General features: G+C 61.1%; 2 protein-coding genes across 3 annotated transcripts; both read right to left on the bottom strand.

The window, feature by feature from the left end:
• Nucleotides 1-259: 259 nt before the first annotated feature.
• Nucleotides 260-6,847, bottom strand: NDRG2 (NDRG family member 2). Of its 2 annotated transcripts, none has more exons than XM_082073800.1 (15): nucleotides 6,742-6,847; nucleotides 5,957-5,989; nucleotides 5,485-5,593; nucleotides 4,884-5,004; nucleotides 4,400-4,462; nucleotides 4,266-4,326; nucleotides 3,218-3,304; nucleotides 3,075-3,131; nucleotides 2,901-2,995; nucleotides 2,155-2,199; nucleotides 1,982-2,033; nucleotides 1,804-1,851; nucleotides 1,674-1,709; nucleotides 1,549-1,600; nucleotides 260-587 (listed from the first exon to the last, which is right to left on the bottom strand). In XM_082073800.1, the coding sequence occupies exons 2-15, from the start codon at nucleotides 5,984-5,986 to the stop codon at nucleotides 430-432; spliced, it is 1,014 nt and encodes a 337-aa protein (XP_081929926.1). In that variant the 5' UTR covers nucleotides 5,987-5,989; nucleotides 6,742-6,847; the 3' UTR covers nucleotides 260-429. The 2 variants fall into 2 exon arrangements, with proteins under 2 accessions (XP_081929926.1, XP_081929927.1); XM_082073801.1 differs by having other exon boundaries at nucleotides 5,485-5,590; nucleotides 6,742-6,828.
• A 189-nt stretch (nucleotides 6,848-7,036) lies between these two features.
• Nucleotides 7,037-13,047, bottom strand: LOC309450783 (purine nucleoside phosphorylase-like; the record flags this gene model as incomplete). Its single annotated transcript, XM_082073928.1, has 5 exons — nucleotides 7,037-8,950; nucleotides 9,718-9,899; nucleotides 11,576-11,751; nucleotides 11,849-11,952; nucleotides 12,846-13,047. The coding sequence occupies 5 exons, from the start codon at nucleotides 13,045-13,047 to the stop codon at nucleotides 8,673-8,675; spliced, it is 942 nt and encodes a 313-aa protein (XP_081930054.1). The 3' UTR covers nucleotides 7,037-8,672.
• Nucleotides 13,048-16,551: the final 3,504 nt, after the last annotated feature.

The following is a 16,551-nucleotide window of genomic DNA, read 5'->3' as shown; positions in this document are numbered from 1 at the left end:
CGGCGGGTTGGATGAATGAAGGGTTTTACTAGCGGGGTTACTGGGGGGGTTGGGGGTCGGGGGGTCTATGGGGGGGGGGTCCCAAAATTTTGGGGGGGATGTTGGGATTTGGGGGGTTTAAGGGGGGTTTGGGGGAGGTCTAATGGTGGGGGAGATTTGGAGGGGGGGGGGGGGGGGAGGGGATTTTGGGGGGTTTAAGGGGTCTGAAACATTTAAGGGGTTTGGGGAGTGGGGAGGGGATTCTATTGGGGGGGGTTGGTGTGAATTTTGGGGCAGTTTTGCGAGGTTTTTGGGCAGTTCCGAGGCATCTCGTGGCAAATGGGAACCCAGGAGTTCGGGGGGACCCAGGAGTTCGGGGGGACCCAGGCGTCCGGGGATTTTGGGGCAGTTTTGGGGTCGTTTTGGGGCCGTTCCGCGGGGTTTCCGGGCTCAGGGGGGAGGGGGCGTGTCCCTGGCCCCGCCCCCCACGCTGCCACGTGACAGGGTCCGGCTCCGCCCCCGCTCGCTGTCCCCGCCCCCGCCGGAACCGGCGCTACAGAGGGAGGCGGTTCTGGAGCGGGACAGGCGCGTCATGGTGGACGTGGCCACTGCCAATCAGGACACACCAATCGGGACCCGCCCACCAGGACACGCCCCCTCCCTGGACACGCCCCTTGAGGCACGTCAATGGCTCCCAGTGACCCCCCAGTCCCTCCCATTGACTCCCATTGGTCCCCATTGACTCCCATTGATCCCCATTGACTCCCATTGAACCCCCCAGTCCCTCCCATTGACTCCCATTGACTCCCACTGACTCCCATTGACTCCCATTGGTCCCCATTGACTCCCATTGGTCCCCATTGACTCCCATTGACCCCCCCCCAGTCCCTCCCATTGACCCCAGTGTGTTAATGGCATCACACGTGACGTCACTCAGGGGGTGGGGTTGTGATGTCACGGGGGTGGGCGGGGCCGGTGGGATCACGTGACCTCGGCGATGACGTCATCGCTCCTACCTGGCCCCCGGCTCCACCCGCGCTGCAGCACCAGGGGGACTGAGCACCCAATTAACACTAATTAGCCCCATTAACCACTAATTAACACCTATCATTAACCCCAATCACCCCCACTGACCCTAATTACCCCTTATTGACCCCTCATTGTCCCCTATTTAACCCCCAAATTAACCCAAATTGACCCACTAATTGACCCCCTAATTAACCTCTAACCAACCACTAATTGACCACTATTAATCCTTAATTAACCCCTAACTGACCCCCTCATTAACCCCTAATTAACCCCGGGGGGCACTAATCACCACCTCAGCCCCTTAATTACCCTCCCTATTAATTATCTCGTTAATTACACATTAATTAACCTCCCCAGCTCGGTCCCCCAATGGGGTTAATTAACCTTCTGGGGTCTTCATTACCCCCCTAAGGGTCTTAATTACCATCGTAGGGTCTTAATTACCCCATAGGGTGTTAATTACCCCCTATGGGCTCTGAACTCCCCCCCGGGGGGTTGTCAATGGGTTAATTAGTGCATTAATTAGCGGTAATTACTCACTGTATCCCATCCCCTGCACAAAGTACTTGAAGGCCTCGGTCAGCTTGGCCGGCTGGGGTCAAAGGTCAAGTTCAAGGTCTTGGCCACCTTGGCCACCTTTGACCCTTGACCCCGCCCCTCCTCACCTGGGTGATCTGGGGCTGCCCCCCTCCGTCCGCCATCTGTGGGAGGTCAAAGGTCACTGGGTGGGGTCAGAGGTCATGGGGTCAGAGGTCACGGGGTCAGAGGTCACGGGGTCAGAGGTCACGGGGTCACCTTGAGGAAGGAGGTCTGGGTGGGGTCCAGCTTGGCGTTGCACTCGACCTGCAGGGGGGCGGAGTCACGCCGGGTCACGTGACATCGCGTGGGGTCACGTGACATCGCGTGGGGTCACGTGACATCGCGTGGGGTCACGTGACCTCGGGGGGGGGGGAGGGGTCAAGGGTCAACTCACCGCGGCGTCCTCGTGTGGGGACCCGTCACCGACGACCAATAGGACGGGACAGCTGGGGGGGGGGGGGGGGGGGCGGGGCCAGAGTGATCATAGGGGCCAATGGGAACGCAGAGAGACCCCGAGAGGGGTCACTGGTTTGAACTGGGAGGGGTCAGGGGTCAAAGGTCACTCACCGCAGGCTCCCGGCCCCACTTCGCTCCAGGCCCAGGTCACCGCGGCTGGAATGGACCGGAATGGACCGGAATGGACCGGAATGGACCGGAATGGACCACAGCCCCATTGACCCCCATTGACCCCCCATTGACCCCATTGACCCCATTGACTCCCATTGACTCCCATTGACTCCCATTGACTCCCATTGACTCCCATTGACCCCCATTGACTCCCATTGACCCCCATTGACCCCCATTGACTCCCATTGACTCCATTGACCCCCATTGACCCCATTGACTCCCATTGATTCCCATTGACCCCATTGACTCCCATTGATCCCATTGACCCCATTGACCCCATTGACCCCATTGACTCCCATTGACCCCCATTGACTCCCATTGACCCCATTGACCCCATTGACTCCCATTGACCCCATTGACTCCCATTGACCCCCATTGACTCCCATTGACCCCCATTGACTCCCATTGACTCCCATTGACCCCCATTGACTCCCATTGACCCCATTGACTCCCATTGACCCCATTGACTCCCATTGACCCCCATTGATCCCATTGACCCCCATTGACCCCATTGACTCCCATTGACCCCCATCGCCCCCCATTGACCCCTATAGACTCCCATTGACCCCCATCGCCCCCCATTGACCCCTATAGACTCCCATTGACCCCCATCGCCCCCCATTGACCCCCATCGCCGCCCACTGATCCCCATTGACCCCCCAGTGGCTCCCCGTCCAAACCAGCACCTGTTGTACATGGCCCAGAGCAGCCCCGCGTTGGGCGCCCCCTCCAGTCTCTCCCGCAGCTGCCGCACGGGGGGCGGGGCCAGCGCCAGCTCCGCCTACAAACCAGTGCAGACCAGTACAGACCAGCGACCGCCCCCCCCCAGTCCCTCCCAGTTCATCCCAGTGACCCCTGACCTGGCTGAACAGGTGACCCAGGATCAGCTCATTGGTCGACGCTGTCAGGCCCATGAGCTGTGGGGGAGGGAGCGGTGAGACCCATAGTGACCCATAGGGGCCTCTGGGTGCCCCCCCGGCCCCGCCCCTCAAGCCCCGCCCACCTTGTGCGCCGCCCAATCCATCCAACCACGGGCCTTGGGGTCCAGGTTGACGAGAACGAGGCCCTCGACCTGCAGGGGGCGCTGGAGCTGCGGGGAGAGACCCATAGAGAACAATGGGGACCCATAGAGACCAGTGGGGACCAATGGGGACCCATAGAGACCCAGAGGGACCAATGGGGACCAATGGGGACCAATGGGGACCAATGGGGACCAATGGGGACCCACAGAGACCAATGGGGACCAATGGGGACCCATAGAGACCAATGGGGACCCACAGAGACCAATGGGGACCCACAGAGACCAATGGGGACCAATGGGGACCCATAGAGACCAATGGGGACCAATGGGGACCAATGGGGACCATAGAGACCCATAGAAACCAATGGGGACCCATAGAGACCAATGGGGACCAATGGGGACCCACAGAGACCCATAGAGAACAATGGGGACCCATAGAGACCAGTGGGGACCCACAGAGACCCATAGAGACCAGTGGGGACCCACAGAGACCAATGGGGACCCATAGAGACCAATGGGGACCCACAGAGACCAATGGGGATCAATGGGGACCCACAGAGACCCATAGAGACCAATGGGGACCCACAGAGACCAATGGGGACCCACAGAGACCCATAGAAACCAATGGGGACCCACAGAGACCCATAGAAACCAATGGGGACCCATAGAGACCAATGGGGACCCATAGAGACCCACAGAGACCCATAGGGACCAATGGGGACCCATAGAGACCAATGGGGACCCACAGAGACCAATGGGGATCAATGGGGACCCACAGGGACCAATGGGGACCCACAGGGACCAATGGGGACCAATGGGGATCCATAGAGACCAATGGGGACCAATAGGGACACACACAGACCCATAGAGACCAATGGGGACCCATAGAGACCAATGGGGACCCACAGAGACCCACGGGGACCAATGGGGACCCACGGGGACCAATGGGGACCAATGGGGACCCAGAGAGACCCACGGGGACCAATGGGGACCCCAGACGTCCCCCAGGCCCCGCCCCCCCGTGACTCACCGCGAATTTGGCCAATACGAAGGCTCCGGCCCCCACCCCGATCCCGATGATGGTGGCCACGCTAGGGGGCAGAGGGGGGGGTCAGAGGTCACGGGGTCACGTGACAGCCCCCCCAAGCCGCCCCCCCAACTCACTTGAGGCGCTCGAGGACCAATGGGAGCAGCTCGGCCAGTTGGTCCAATGAGGGGTATTGGTACCTGCGGGGCGGGGCCAAGGGGTCAGTGGGGGTCAGTGGGGTCAATGGGGTCAACTGGGATCAAGTGGGGGTCAACAGGGGTCAACAGAGTCAACTGGGGGTCAATGGGGTCAACTGGGGGTCAATGGGGTCAAGTTGGGGGTCAACAAGGTCAATGGGTGAACTGGGTCAACTGGGAGTCAATGGGGGTCAATGGGGTGAACTGGGGGTCAACTGGGATCAAATCGGGGTCAATAGGGGTCAACAGAGTCAACTGGGGGTCAATGGGGGTCAATGGGGGTCAATGGGGGTCAATGGGGGTCAACAAGGTCAATGGGCGAACTGGGTCAACTGGGATCAACTGGGGGTCAATGGGGGTCAATGGAGTCAACTGGGGGTCAATGGGGGTCAATGGGGGTCAATGGGGGTCAAAGGTCACGCACCCAGGCGGGTAGGGCGGGGCTCCGTCCTCCATGCCGGGCGGGTCCACGTGGACCAATAGGAAGTTGCGGACGATCTCCTGCATCTCCTCGTGGGCGAATAGCGGCGCGAAGCACGTCTGGTCTGCCGAGGGACCCAGGCGTCCGGGGACACGAAACACACCGAATTCCCCTCAAAAACCCCGTTAAAACGGACCCAGGAGTGCCCCAAGGGACCCAGGAGTGCCCCAAGGGACCCAGGAGTCCGGGAGGGGACCCAGGAGTCCGGGAGGGGACCCAGGAGTCCGGGAGGGACCCAGGAGTGCCCCAAGGGACCCAGGAGTGCACCAAGGGGACCCAGGAGTGCACCAAGGGGACCCAGGAGTGCCCCAAACTAGGGGACCCAGGCGTCCGGGGACACGAAACACACCAAATTCGCCCTAAAAACCCCACTAAAAGGGACCCAGGAGTGCCCCAAGGGGACCCAGGAGTTCGGGAGGGGACCCAGGAGTGCCCCAAACTAGGGGACCCAGGCATCCAGGAGGACCCAAAACGCCTTAAATTCCACCTAAAACCCCTGTGAAAAAGGGACCCAGGCGTCCGGGGGTGGGGGGCGGGGACTCACGGGTGTGTCCGACATCCGGGAAGGTGAGGAGGGCGGGGCGGGAGGGGCGGGGCGACCCCGCCCACGTGACCCGCACGGCCCCGTGGGGCGTGTCCACCAGCGTCCCCTGCTGGGGGGGGAGGGAGGCAGAGGTTTGACCCAAAACTCACCCTTTTCACCCCAAAATCCCCACATTCTGACCCGTTTAGTGAAGCGTTCTGACCCCAAATCGAATAACGTTCAACCCCCCCCCCAAAATCAGCCCCAGCCGCCCCCAAATTTAACGAGTTTTGCCCCGATTTCCCCACTTCTGCCCCCAAAATTGAATCATTTTGCCCCCAAATTGACAATTTTTACCCCAAAATTGGCACCAGCTGCTTGAAAATTAAGGAGATTTACACCACATTTAATGATTTTTACCCCAAAATCAGCCCCTTCTCCTCAAATTTCACCAAATCCCCCCCAAATTCCCCAAAGTGCCCCAATTTCTCACCTCTTGGGGAGGGGCCTCATGCGGTTCCATGACCTTTAGGGGTGGGGGGTGGGGTCAAAGGTCACCCCAAAACCCTCCCCCCCAAAAAAAACTCCAGGAGGGACCCAGGAGTTCGGGAGGGACCCAGGTGTCCTGAGGGGACCCAGGTGTCCGGGAGGGACCCAGGTGTCCGGGAGGGGAGCCAGGAGTGCCCCAAGGGACCCAGGAGTGCCCCAAGGGACCCAGGAGTTCGGGAGGGACCCAGGAGTTCGGGAGGGGACCCAGGAGTTCGGGAGGGGACCCAGGAGTTCGGGAGGGGACCCAGGAGTTCGGGAGGGGACCCAGGAGTTTGGGAGGGACCCAGGAGTGCCCCAAGGGACCCAGGAGTTCGAGAGGGACCCAGGAGTGCCCCAAGGGACCCAGGAGTGCCCCAAGGGACCCAGGAGTTCGGGAGGGACCCAGGAGTGCCCCAAGGGACCCAGGGGTTCGGGAGGGACCCAGGAGTGCCCCAAGGGACCCAGGAGTTTGGAGGGGACCCAGGAGTGCCCCAAGGGACCCAGGAGTTCGGGAGGGACCCAGGAGTTCGAGAGGGACCCAGGAGTTCGAGAGGGACCCAGGAGTTCGAGAGGGACCCAGGAGTTCGAGAGGGACCCAGGAGTTTGGAGGGGACCCAGGAGTGCCCCAAGGGACCCAGGAGTTCGAGAGGGACCCAGGAGTGCCCCAAGGAACCCAGGAGTTCGGGAGGGGACCCAGGAGTTCTGGGGGACCCAGGAGTGCCCCAAGGGACCCAGGAGTTCGGGACCCACCTGCCACCTTCACTTGTCTTTGCCGAAAACAGCCCCTCCCCCCACGGCCCCTCCCCCAGCCCCTCCCCCCCCCACCCCTTTAAGGGGGGACCCAGGCGTTCGTGGGGGGGACCCAGGCGTTCGGGAGGGGACCCAGGCGTCCGGCCGGACGCCTGGGTCCCCTCCCGAACGCCTGGGTCCCCCTTTCGCAAAGGCTGCTGGGATATGGGGGGAGGGGCCTCACCCGGACGCCTGGGTTCCCAAACCCTCCCCCCCCCCCCTGCAGCGATCACACCCGACGCTCATTAAGGGTAATTAAGGCTTTTAATTGCCTCATCACAGCTGGGGGGGAGGGGCCCCTCCCCCTCATTAACGATCGTCACTAAGCAGTGCTTAATTAACCCTTTTGGTCCCTGAATTGATTGAGTAATTAATTAGCGGGGAGGGGGGTAAATTAATTAATTGGTCCCGGGTGGGGGGAATTAGTTAAGGGGGGGGAGGGGATTGAAAGGAGGGGGTGGGGCCAATGGGGTGATTGACAGGTGGGAAAAGCCAGGATTAAACTGGGATTAAACGTGAATTAACCCAAGTTTAATATGGGAGGAACTGGGGGTTTAAACCGGGATTAAACTGGGATTAAGGGAGAATTAAACTGGGTTTAATACGGGAGGAACTGGGGGTTTAAACTGGGATTGACACGGGGGTTAAACCGGAATTAAACTGGGATTGAAGGCAGATTAAGGGGAAATGAAACTGGGTTTAATAAGGGAGAAACTCAGGTTTTAAACCGGGATTAACTCAGGATTAAACCGGGTTTAACACGTGTTTGAACCAGGTTTAACACGCGAATAACACGGGTTTAAAACTTGATTGAGATGATGATGCGACTGAGTCAGGATTAGGCCGGGATTAAACCCAGGATTAAATGCGGGATGAACCGGGATTAACGTCAAAGGGACAAAGGGGGACAAGCAGGTAAAGTGGGTTTAAACTGAGATTAAACAACTGGCCAAACCCGAGATTAACCCGGGATTAATTCAGTGTTAAGACACAATTAAGGTAGAACTAACCCAAGATGAACCCGAGATCAAATCGGGATTAATTAACCCACAATCAACCTGGGACTAAACCAAAATTAACCCGAGATTAACTAAGAGTCTAATTCAGGATTAACCCCAAATTAAATCAAGATTAAGACAGGGCTAATTCAGGATTAATGTGGAACTAACCCAAGATTTACCTGGAACTAAGACAAGATTAACTCAGGATTAAGGCCAGAATAACTCACTGTTAGCCCCAAATTAAGGCAGAACCAACCCCAGATTAGCCCAGGACTAAAGCAAGATTAACCTGGGATTAAAGCGGGAAGAACCACGATTAAATGAAGACTAATTAAGGTCAAAGGAACCCAAGATCAACCTGGGACTAAGACGAGATTAACTCAGGATCTAATTCAGGATTAACCCAAGATTAGGAGGAGAAGTAACCCAAGATTGACCTGGGATTAATTGAGGATTAATGTGGAACTACCCCATCTTAAACCAGGACTAATTGAATATTAACCCAGGATTAATGTCAAACTAACCCAAGATTAAACCACATTAAACTAAACCAAGATTAACTCAGGATTCATTCCGGATTAACCCAGGAATAAATCAGTTTTAACCTGACTTCAAGGTGGGACTAAACCAGGATTAACCTGGGATTAAACCTCAATTAAACCAGGACCAATTGAGTATCAACCCAGGATTACAGTCAAACCCAAAGTTAGTCCAGATTAAACTAAACCAAGATTAACCTGGGATTAAACCCCAATTAACCCAGGATTAAGCTCAAACGACCCCAAGATCAGCCCGGATTAAGACAAGATTCACCCGGAGCCCCAACAAACCCCCAACCAACCCCAGATCAACCCGAGCCCTCCCCAGTGCTAAGCCGGGCTTAAGGCGTGGTCACGGCCCCGCCCCCTCCGGCGGCGCGTCACGATTGGCCAGCAGCGGCGCCAGCGCCACCAGCAGGTCGCGGATCAGGACGGCGGCGCCCTCGGCCGCCTCCACCACGGCCGCGTGTTCGCTGGGCGTGGCCGCTTCCGGCCCCGCCCTCTCCGCTTCCTCCTCCTCCTCCTCGTCGCTGGCCCCGCCCCCGGCGGCCATGTTGGTGATGAGCGACAGGCCCAGCACCCGCAGCCCCAGGTGCCGCGCGGCCGTCGCCTCCCCCACCGTCGACATCCCTGCGGGGACACGCCCACTCAGGCCACGCCCACTCAGGCCACGCCCATCTGGGGGCCGACCGGGGCTTTTTCAAGCGAGATCCGGGGCCTTTTTGGGGCCTTAGAACCAGTTTTAGGAGCTAGATCTGTTCTGAGGCCGTTTGTAACCTTAAAACCCGGTTTAGGAGCCATTTGTGGGGTTCAATCTGTTCTCAGGCCGTTCATAGCATTAAAACTGGTTTTAGAAGCTAAATCTGTTCTTAGGCCTTAAAACCAGTTTTATGAGCTAAATCTGTTCTTAGGCCCTTTGAGGCCCTAAAACCGAGTTTAGGAGCCATTTGTGGGGTTCAATCTGTTCTCAGGCCATTCAGAGCATTAAAACTGGTTTTAGAAGCTAAATCTGTTCTTAGGCCTTAAAACCAGTTTTATGAGCTAAATCTGTTCTTAGGCCCTTTAAGGCCCTAAAACTGGGTTTAGGAGCCATTTGTTGGGCTTAATCTGTTCTCAGGCCATTCAGAGCATTAAAACTGGTTTTAGAAGCTAAATCTGTTCTTAGGCCTTAAAACCAGTTTTATGAGCTAAATCTGTTCTTAGGCCCTTTGAGGCCCTAAAACCGGGTTTAGGAGCCATTTGTGGGGTTTAATCCATTCTTAGACCATTCATGGCCTTAAAACCGGTTTTAGGAGCTCAACCTGCTCTTAGGCGGCGATTTCAGGCTCAGCCGGGTCTTAGCGCGTTAAGCCCGGTTTTTGGGGGGAACGCGGGGCCCGGGCGGGTTCAGCACTCACCGACGGCGTCGGCGCCCAAGCGGCGCAGCAGGCGGCACTCGGCCGGCGTCTCGTAGGCGGGGCCGGACACGCCCGCGTACACGCCCGGGCGGGGCCGCAGGGCGGGCGGGGCCAAGGCCAAGGCCGCGCGACGCAGGGCGGGGTCGTAGGCGGCGGCCATGACGGGGAAACGAGGCCCGAACCTGCCAAGGGGGCACGCCTGGGTCCCTCCCGAACTCCTGGGTCCCCCCTGACCTCCATGTCCCCCATTCCCCGCACTCCTGGGTCCCCTCCCGAACTCCTGGGTCCCTCCAACCCCCATGTCCCCCCATTCCCCGAACTCCTGGGTCCCCCGGGGCACTCCTGGGTCCCCCCTGACCCCCACGTCCCCCCAGTCCCCGCACTCCTGGGTCCCTTGGGGCACTCCTGGGTCCCTCCCAAACGCCTGGGTCCCTCTGACCCCCATGTCCCCCCCAATCCCTGAACTCCTGGGTCCCTCCCGCCCTCCCGGGTCCCCCAGGGCACTCCTGGGTCCCTCCCGCCCTCCCGGGTCCCCCGGGGCACTCCTGGGTCCCTCCCGCCCTCCCGGGTCCCCTGGGGCACTCCTGGGTCCCTCCCGCCCTCCCGGGTCCCCCAGGGCACTCCTGGGTCCCTCCCGCCCTCCCGGGTCCCCCGGGGCACTCCTGGGTCCCTCCTGCCCTCCCGGGTCCCCTGGGGCACTCCTGGGTCCCTCCTGCCCTCCCGGGTCCCCTGGGGCACTCCTGGGTCCCTCCCGGGTCCCCTGGGGCACTCCTGGGTCCCTCCTGCCCTCCCGGGTCCCCTGGGGCACTCCTGGGTCCCTCCCGCACTCCTGGGTCCCTCCCGCCCTCCCGGGTCCCCCGGGGCACTCCTGGGTCCCTCCCACATTCCCGGGTCCCCCGGGGCACTCCTGGGTCCCTCCCGCCCTCCCGGGTCCCCGGGGGCACTCCTGGGTCCCTCCTGCCCTCCCGGGTCCTCCGGGGCACTCCTGGGTCCCTCCCGCCCTCCCGGGTCCCCCAGGGCACTCCTGGGTCCCTCCCGCCCTCCCGGGTCCCCCGGGGCACTCCTGGGTCCCTCCCGCCCTCCCGGGTCCCTCGGGGCACTCCTGGGTCCCTCCCGCCCTCCCGGGTCCCCCGGGGCACTCCTGGGTCCCTCCTGCCCTCCCGGGTCCCCGGGGGCACTCCTGGGTCCCTCCCGCACTCCTGGGTCCCTCCCACACTCCCGGGTCCCCTGGGGCACTCCTGGGTCCCTCCTGCCCTCCCGGGTTCCCTGGGGCACTCCTGGGTCCCTCCCGGGTCCCCTGGGGCACTCCTGGGTCCCTCCTGCCCTCCCGGGTCCCCTGGGGCACTCCTGGGTCCCTCCCGCACTCCTGGGTCCCTCCCGCTCTCCCGGGTCCCCCGGGGCACTCCTGGGTCCCTCCCACAGTCCCAGGTCCCCCGGGGCACTCCTGGGTCCCTCCCGCCCTCCCGGGTCCCTCGGGGCACTCCTGGGTCCCTCCCGCCCTCCCGGGTCCCCCGGGGCACTCCTGGGTCCCTCCCACAGTCCCAGGTCCCCCGGGGCACTCCTGGGTCCCTCCCGCCCTCCCGGGTCCCTCGGGGCACTCCTGGGTCCCTCCCGCCCTCCCGGGTCCCCCGGGGCACTCCTGGGTCCCTCCTGCCCTCCCGGGTCCCCGGGGGCACTCCTGGGTCCCTCCCGCACTCCTGGGTCCCTCCCACACTCCCGGGTCCCCCGGGGCACTCCTGGGTCCCTCCCGGGTCCCCCGGGGCACTCCTGGGTCCCTCCCGCCCTCCCGGGTCCCCCGGGGCACTCCTGGGTCCCTCCCGCCCTCCCGGGGCACTCCTGGGTCCCCCGCGGGTCCCACCTGTCATCGTTGGGCCCCACCAGGACGCCGTTCCCCGCCAGCCCGGGCAGGTCGATGTGGTCGCGCAGCAGGAGCAGCTGCCCGGGCTGCAGGGGGCGCCGCAGGCTGCCGGCCGCGTTGGTCAGCACCAGCGTGTGCACGCCCAGCAGCGCCAGCGCCCGCACCGGCAGCGCCACCTGCGGGCCCGGAGGACGCGCGGGTCAGCGGGGGAGCCGGGGGCTCGGGGAGGGACCCAGGAGTTCGGGGAGGGACCCAGGAGTTCGGGGCGCTGACCTGGGCGGGGCCGTGTCCCTCGTAGAGGTGACTCCGCCCCTGCAGGACGATGACGGGAACCCCGCCCAGGAGCCCCCAGACCACCCGCCCCGCGTGGCCGGGCACTGCGCCAGTACAGACCAGTAGAAACCGGTACAGACCAGTATGGGCCCGTACAGGCCCCCCAGAGACCCCCCCAGCGTTTCCCAGTATAGACCAGTATAAAGCAGTATGGACCAGTACAGACCACCCAGAGACCGCCCCCCCCAGTCTGGACCAGTACAGCCCCCCAAAGACCCCCCCCCCCAGTATAAACCAATATAGACCAGTATGAGCCCCCCAGACCTTCCCAGTGCTCCCAGTCCCTCCCATTCATCCCCATTGACCCCCATCGACCCCCCACTGACCCCCATCGACCCCCCATTGATCCCCATCGACCCCCCATTCATCCCCATTCATCCCCATCGACCCCCCATTCATCCCCATCCATCCCCATTCATCCCCATCCATCCCCCATTCATCCCCATCGACCCCCCATTCATCCCCATTCATCCCCATTGACCCCCATTGATCCCCATCGACCCCCCATTGATCCCCATCGACCCCCCATTGACCCCCCATTCATCCCCATCGACCCCCCATTGACCCCCATCGACCCCCCATTGATCCCCATCGACCCCCATCGACCCCCCATTGACCCCCCATTGACCCCCATTGACCCCCATCGACCCCCCATTGATCCCCATTCATCCCCATCGACCCCCCATTCATCCCCATTGACCCCCCACTCATCCCCATTGACCCCCCACTCATCCCCATTGACCCCCCACTCATCCCCATTGACCCCCCACTCATCCCCATTCATCCCATTGACCCCCCTCGACCCTCCATTCATCCCCATTGACCCCCCACTCATCCCCGCTGACCCCCCACTCATCCCCATCGACCCCCCACTCATCCCCACTGATCCCCATTGACCCCCCGATGTCTCCCAGCCCAGTTCCCCCCGTTCACTCACCGGAGGCCGGTTTGAAGTGCGGGACGTCCCCGTAGGGGGCGCTCTGGGCCCCCTCCAGCGCCCCCACCAGCCCCCCCAGGCCGGACCCACAGATCAGCCCCACGCGGGGGGCCACGCCCCCCAGGCGCCCCCGCAGCCAATCGGCTGCTTCCGCCGCCGCCTCGTAGCTGGGACAGACCCATAAGTGACCATGGGGACCCATAGAGTGACCAGAGAGACCCACAAGTGACCATGGGGACCCATAGAGTGACCAGAGAGACCCATAAGTGACCATGGGGACCCATAGAGTGACCAGAGAGACCCATAGAGTGACCAGAGAGACCCATAGAGTGACCAGAGAGACCCATAAGTGACAATGGGGACCCACAGAGTGACCAGAGAGACCCACGGGGACCCATAGAGTGACCAGAGAGACCCACAAGTGACCATGAGGATGCACAGAGCCCCATAGAGACCCACAGTGACCCACAAGTGACCCCATAGAGTGACCAGAGAGACCCACAAGTGACCATGGGGACCCATAGAGTGACCATGAGGATGCACAGAGCCCCATAGAGACCCACAGTGACCCATAAGTGACCCCATAGAGACCCACAGTGACCCATAAGTGACCCATAGAGACCCACAGTGACCCATAAGTGACCCCATAGAGACCCACAGTGACCCATAGAGTGACCAGAGAGACCCACAAGTGACCATGGGGACCCACAGAGTGACCAGAGAGACCCACAAGTGACCATGGGGACCCATAGAGTGACCAGAGAGATCCATAAGTGACCATGGGGACCCATAGAGTGACCAGAGAGACCCACGGGGACCCATAGAGTGACCAGAGAGACCCACAAGTGACCATGGGGACCCATAGAGTGACCAGAGAGACCCATAAGTGACCATGGGGACCCATAGAGTGACCAGAGAGACCCACAAGTGACCATGGGGACCCATAGAGTGACCAGAGAGACCCACAAGTGACCATGGGGACCCATAGAGTGACCAGAGAGACCCACAAGTGACCATGGGGACCCATAGAGTGACCAGAGAGACCCACAAGTGACCATGGGGACGCACAGGGACCCACAGGTGACCATGGGGACCCATAAGTGATCAGAGAGACCCACGGGGACCCATAGAATGACCAGAGAGACCCACAAGTGACCACGAGGACGCACAGAGCCCCATAGAGACCCACAGCGACCCATAGAGTGACCATAGAGACCCACAGTGACCCATAGAGTGACCATAGAGACCCACAGTGACCCATAGAGTGACCAGAGAGACCCACAGTGACCCATAGAGTGACCAGAGAGACCCACAGTGACCCATAGAGTGACCAGAGAGACCCACAGTGACCCATAGAGTGACCAGAGAGACCCACAGCGACCCATAGAGTGACCAGAGAGACCCACAGTGACCCATAGAGTGACCATAGAGACCCACAGCGACCCATAGAGTGACCAGAGAGACCCACAGTGACCCATAGAGTGACCAGAGAGACCCACAAGTGACCATGGGGACCCATAGAGTGACCATGAGGATGCACAGAGCCCCATAGAGACCCACAGTGACCCATAAGTGACCCCATAGAGACCCACAGCGACCCATAAGTGACCCCATAGAGACCCACAGCGACCCATAGAGTGACCAGAGAGACCCACAGTGACCATGAGGATGCACAGAGCCCCATAGAGACCCACAGTGACCCATAAGTGACCCCATAGAGACCCACAGTGACCCATAAGTGGCCCCATAGAGACCCACAGTGACCCACAAGTGACCCCATAGAGACCCACAGTGACCCATAAGTGACCCCATAGAGACCCACAGTGACCCATAAGTGACCCCATAGAGACCCACAGTGACCCATAGAGTGACCAGAGAGACCCACAAGTGACCATGGGGACCCACAGAGTGACCAGAGAGACCCATAAGTGACCATGGGGACCCATAGAGTGACCAGAGAGACCCACGGGGACCCATAGAGTGACCAGAGAGACCCACAAGTGACCATGGGGACCCATAGAGTGACCAGAGAGACCCACAAGTGACCACGGGGACCCATAGAGTGACCAGAGAGACCCACAAGTGACCATGGGGACCCACAGAGTGACCAGAGAGACCCATAAGTGACAATGGGGACCCACAGAGTGACCAGAGAGACCCACGGGGACCCATAGAGTGACCAGAGAGACCCACAAGTGACCACGGGGACCCACAGAGTGACCAGAGAGACCCACTAGTGACCATGGGGACCCATAGAGTGACCAGAGAGACCCATAAGTGACCACGGGGACCCATAGAGTGACCAGAGAGACCCATAAGTGACCATGGGGACCCATAGAGTGACCAGAGAGACCCACAAGTGACCATGAGGATGCACAGAGCCCCATAGAGACCCACAGTGACCCACAAGTGACCCCCATAGAGACCCACAGTGACCCATAGAGTGACCAGAGAGACCCACAAGTGACCATGAGGACGCACAGAGCCCCATAGGGACCCACAGTGACCCATAAGTGACCCCATAGAGACCCACAGCGACCCCCATAGAGACCCACAGTGACCCATAGAGTGACCAGAGAGACCCACAAGTGACCATGAGGACGCACAGAGCCCCATAGAGACCCACAGTGACCCATAAGTGACCCCATAGAGACCCACAGTGACCCATAGAGTGACCAGAGAGACCCACAAGTGACCATGGGGACCCATAGAGTGACCATGAGTATGCACAGAGCCCCATAGAGACCCACAGCGACCCATAAGTGACCCCATAGAGACCCACAGTGACCCATAAGTGACCCCATAGAGACCCACAGCGACCCATAAGTGACCCCATAGAGACCCACAAGTGACCATGAGGATGCACAGAGCCCCATAGAGACCCACAGTGACCCATAAGTGACCCATAGAGACCCACAGTGACCCATAAGTGGCCCCCAGAGAGTCCCCAGCCCCACAGCGTGACCCCACGCCACCCCGGCCCCCCACACCCCCGCCCCACTGGGACTTTCACCCCCCACCCGAACTCCTGGGTCCACCGGGCCCGCGGCCAAAGGGACTTTGGGATGGGGGGGGCGGGGCCTCGCCCAGGGGACCCAGGAGTTCGGGAGGGACCCAGGAGTACCCCAAGGGACCCAGGAGTGCCCCAAGGGACCCAAGAATTAGGGGAGGACACAAAGAGGGGACCCAGGAGTTCAGAAGTGGACCCAGGAGTGCCCCAAGGGACCCAGGAGTTCGGGAGGAACTCAGGAGTGCCCCAAGGGACCCAAAAATTAGGGGGGGGGGGCCAAAGAGGGGACCCAGGAGTTCGGGTGGGGGGACCCAGGAGTGCCCCAAGGGACCCAGGAGTTCGGGAGGAACCCAGGAGTGCCCCAAGGGGCCCAGGAGTTGGGGGGGGGAGCCAAAGAGGGGACCCAGGAGTTCGGGTGGGGGGACCCAGGAGTGCCCCAAGGGAGCCGGGAGTTGCGCTCTCACCTCCCCTCCATTTCTCTCCGGCTGCGCCGGCTCCGCGCCCGCCCGTTATATAGGCCGCTCGGCCGTGACGTCACCGCGCCGGTCACGGCCCCGCGGCTCGACCAATCCCCGGCCGCGCTTCGCTCCCCCGCCCCTTTCGCATCGCCATGGGAACCGGGGCGCGGGCGTGGCCGCGGCAACGCGCGAGTCACGGCGGCCAATGGGAGGGCGCGGCGGTTGCCCGGCAACGCGT

Source organism: Streptopelia decaocto (genome assembly GCF_964273445.1).
Source record: "Streptopelia decaocto genome assembly, chromosome: 28".
Lineage (NCBI taxonomy): Eukaryota > Metazoa > Chordata > Aves > Columbiformes > Columbidae > Streptopelia > Streptopelia decaocto.
Note: the sequence above shows the minus strand (reverse complement) of the source record. Positions and strands in the feature narration are given on the sequence as shown.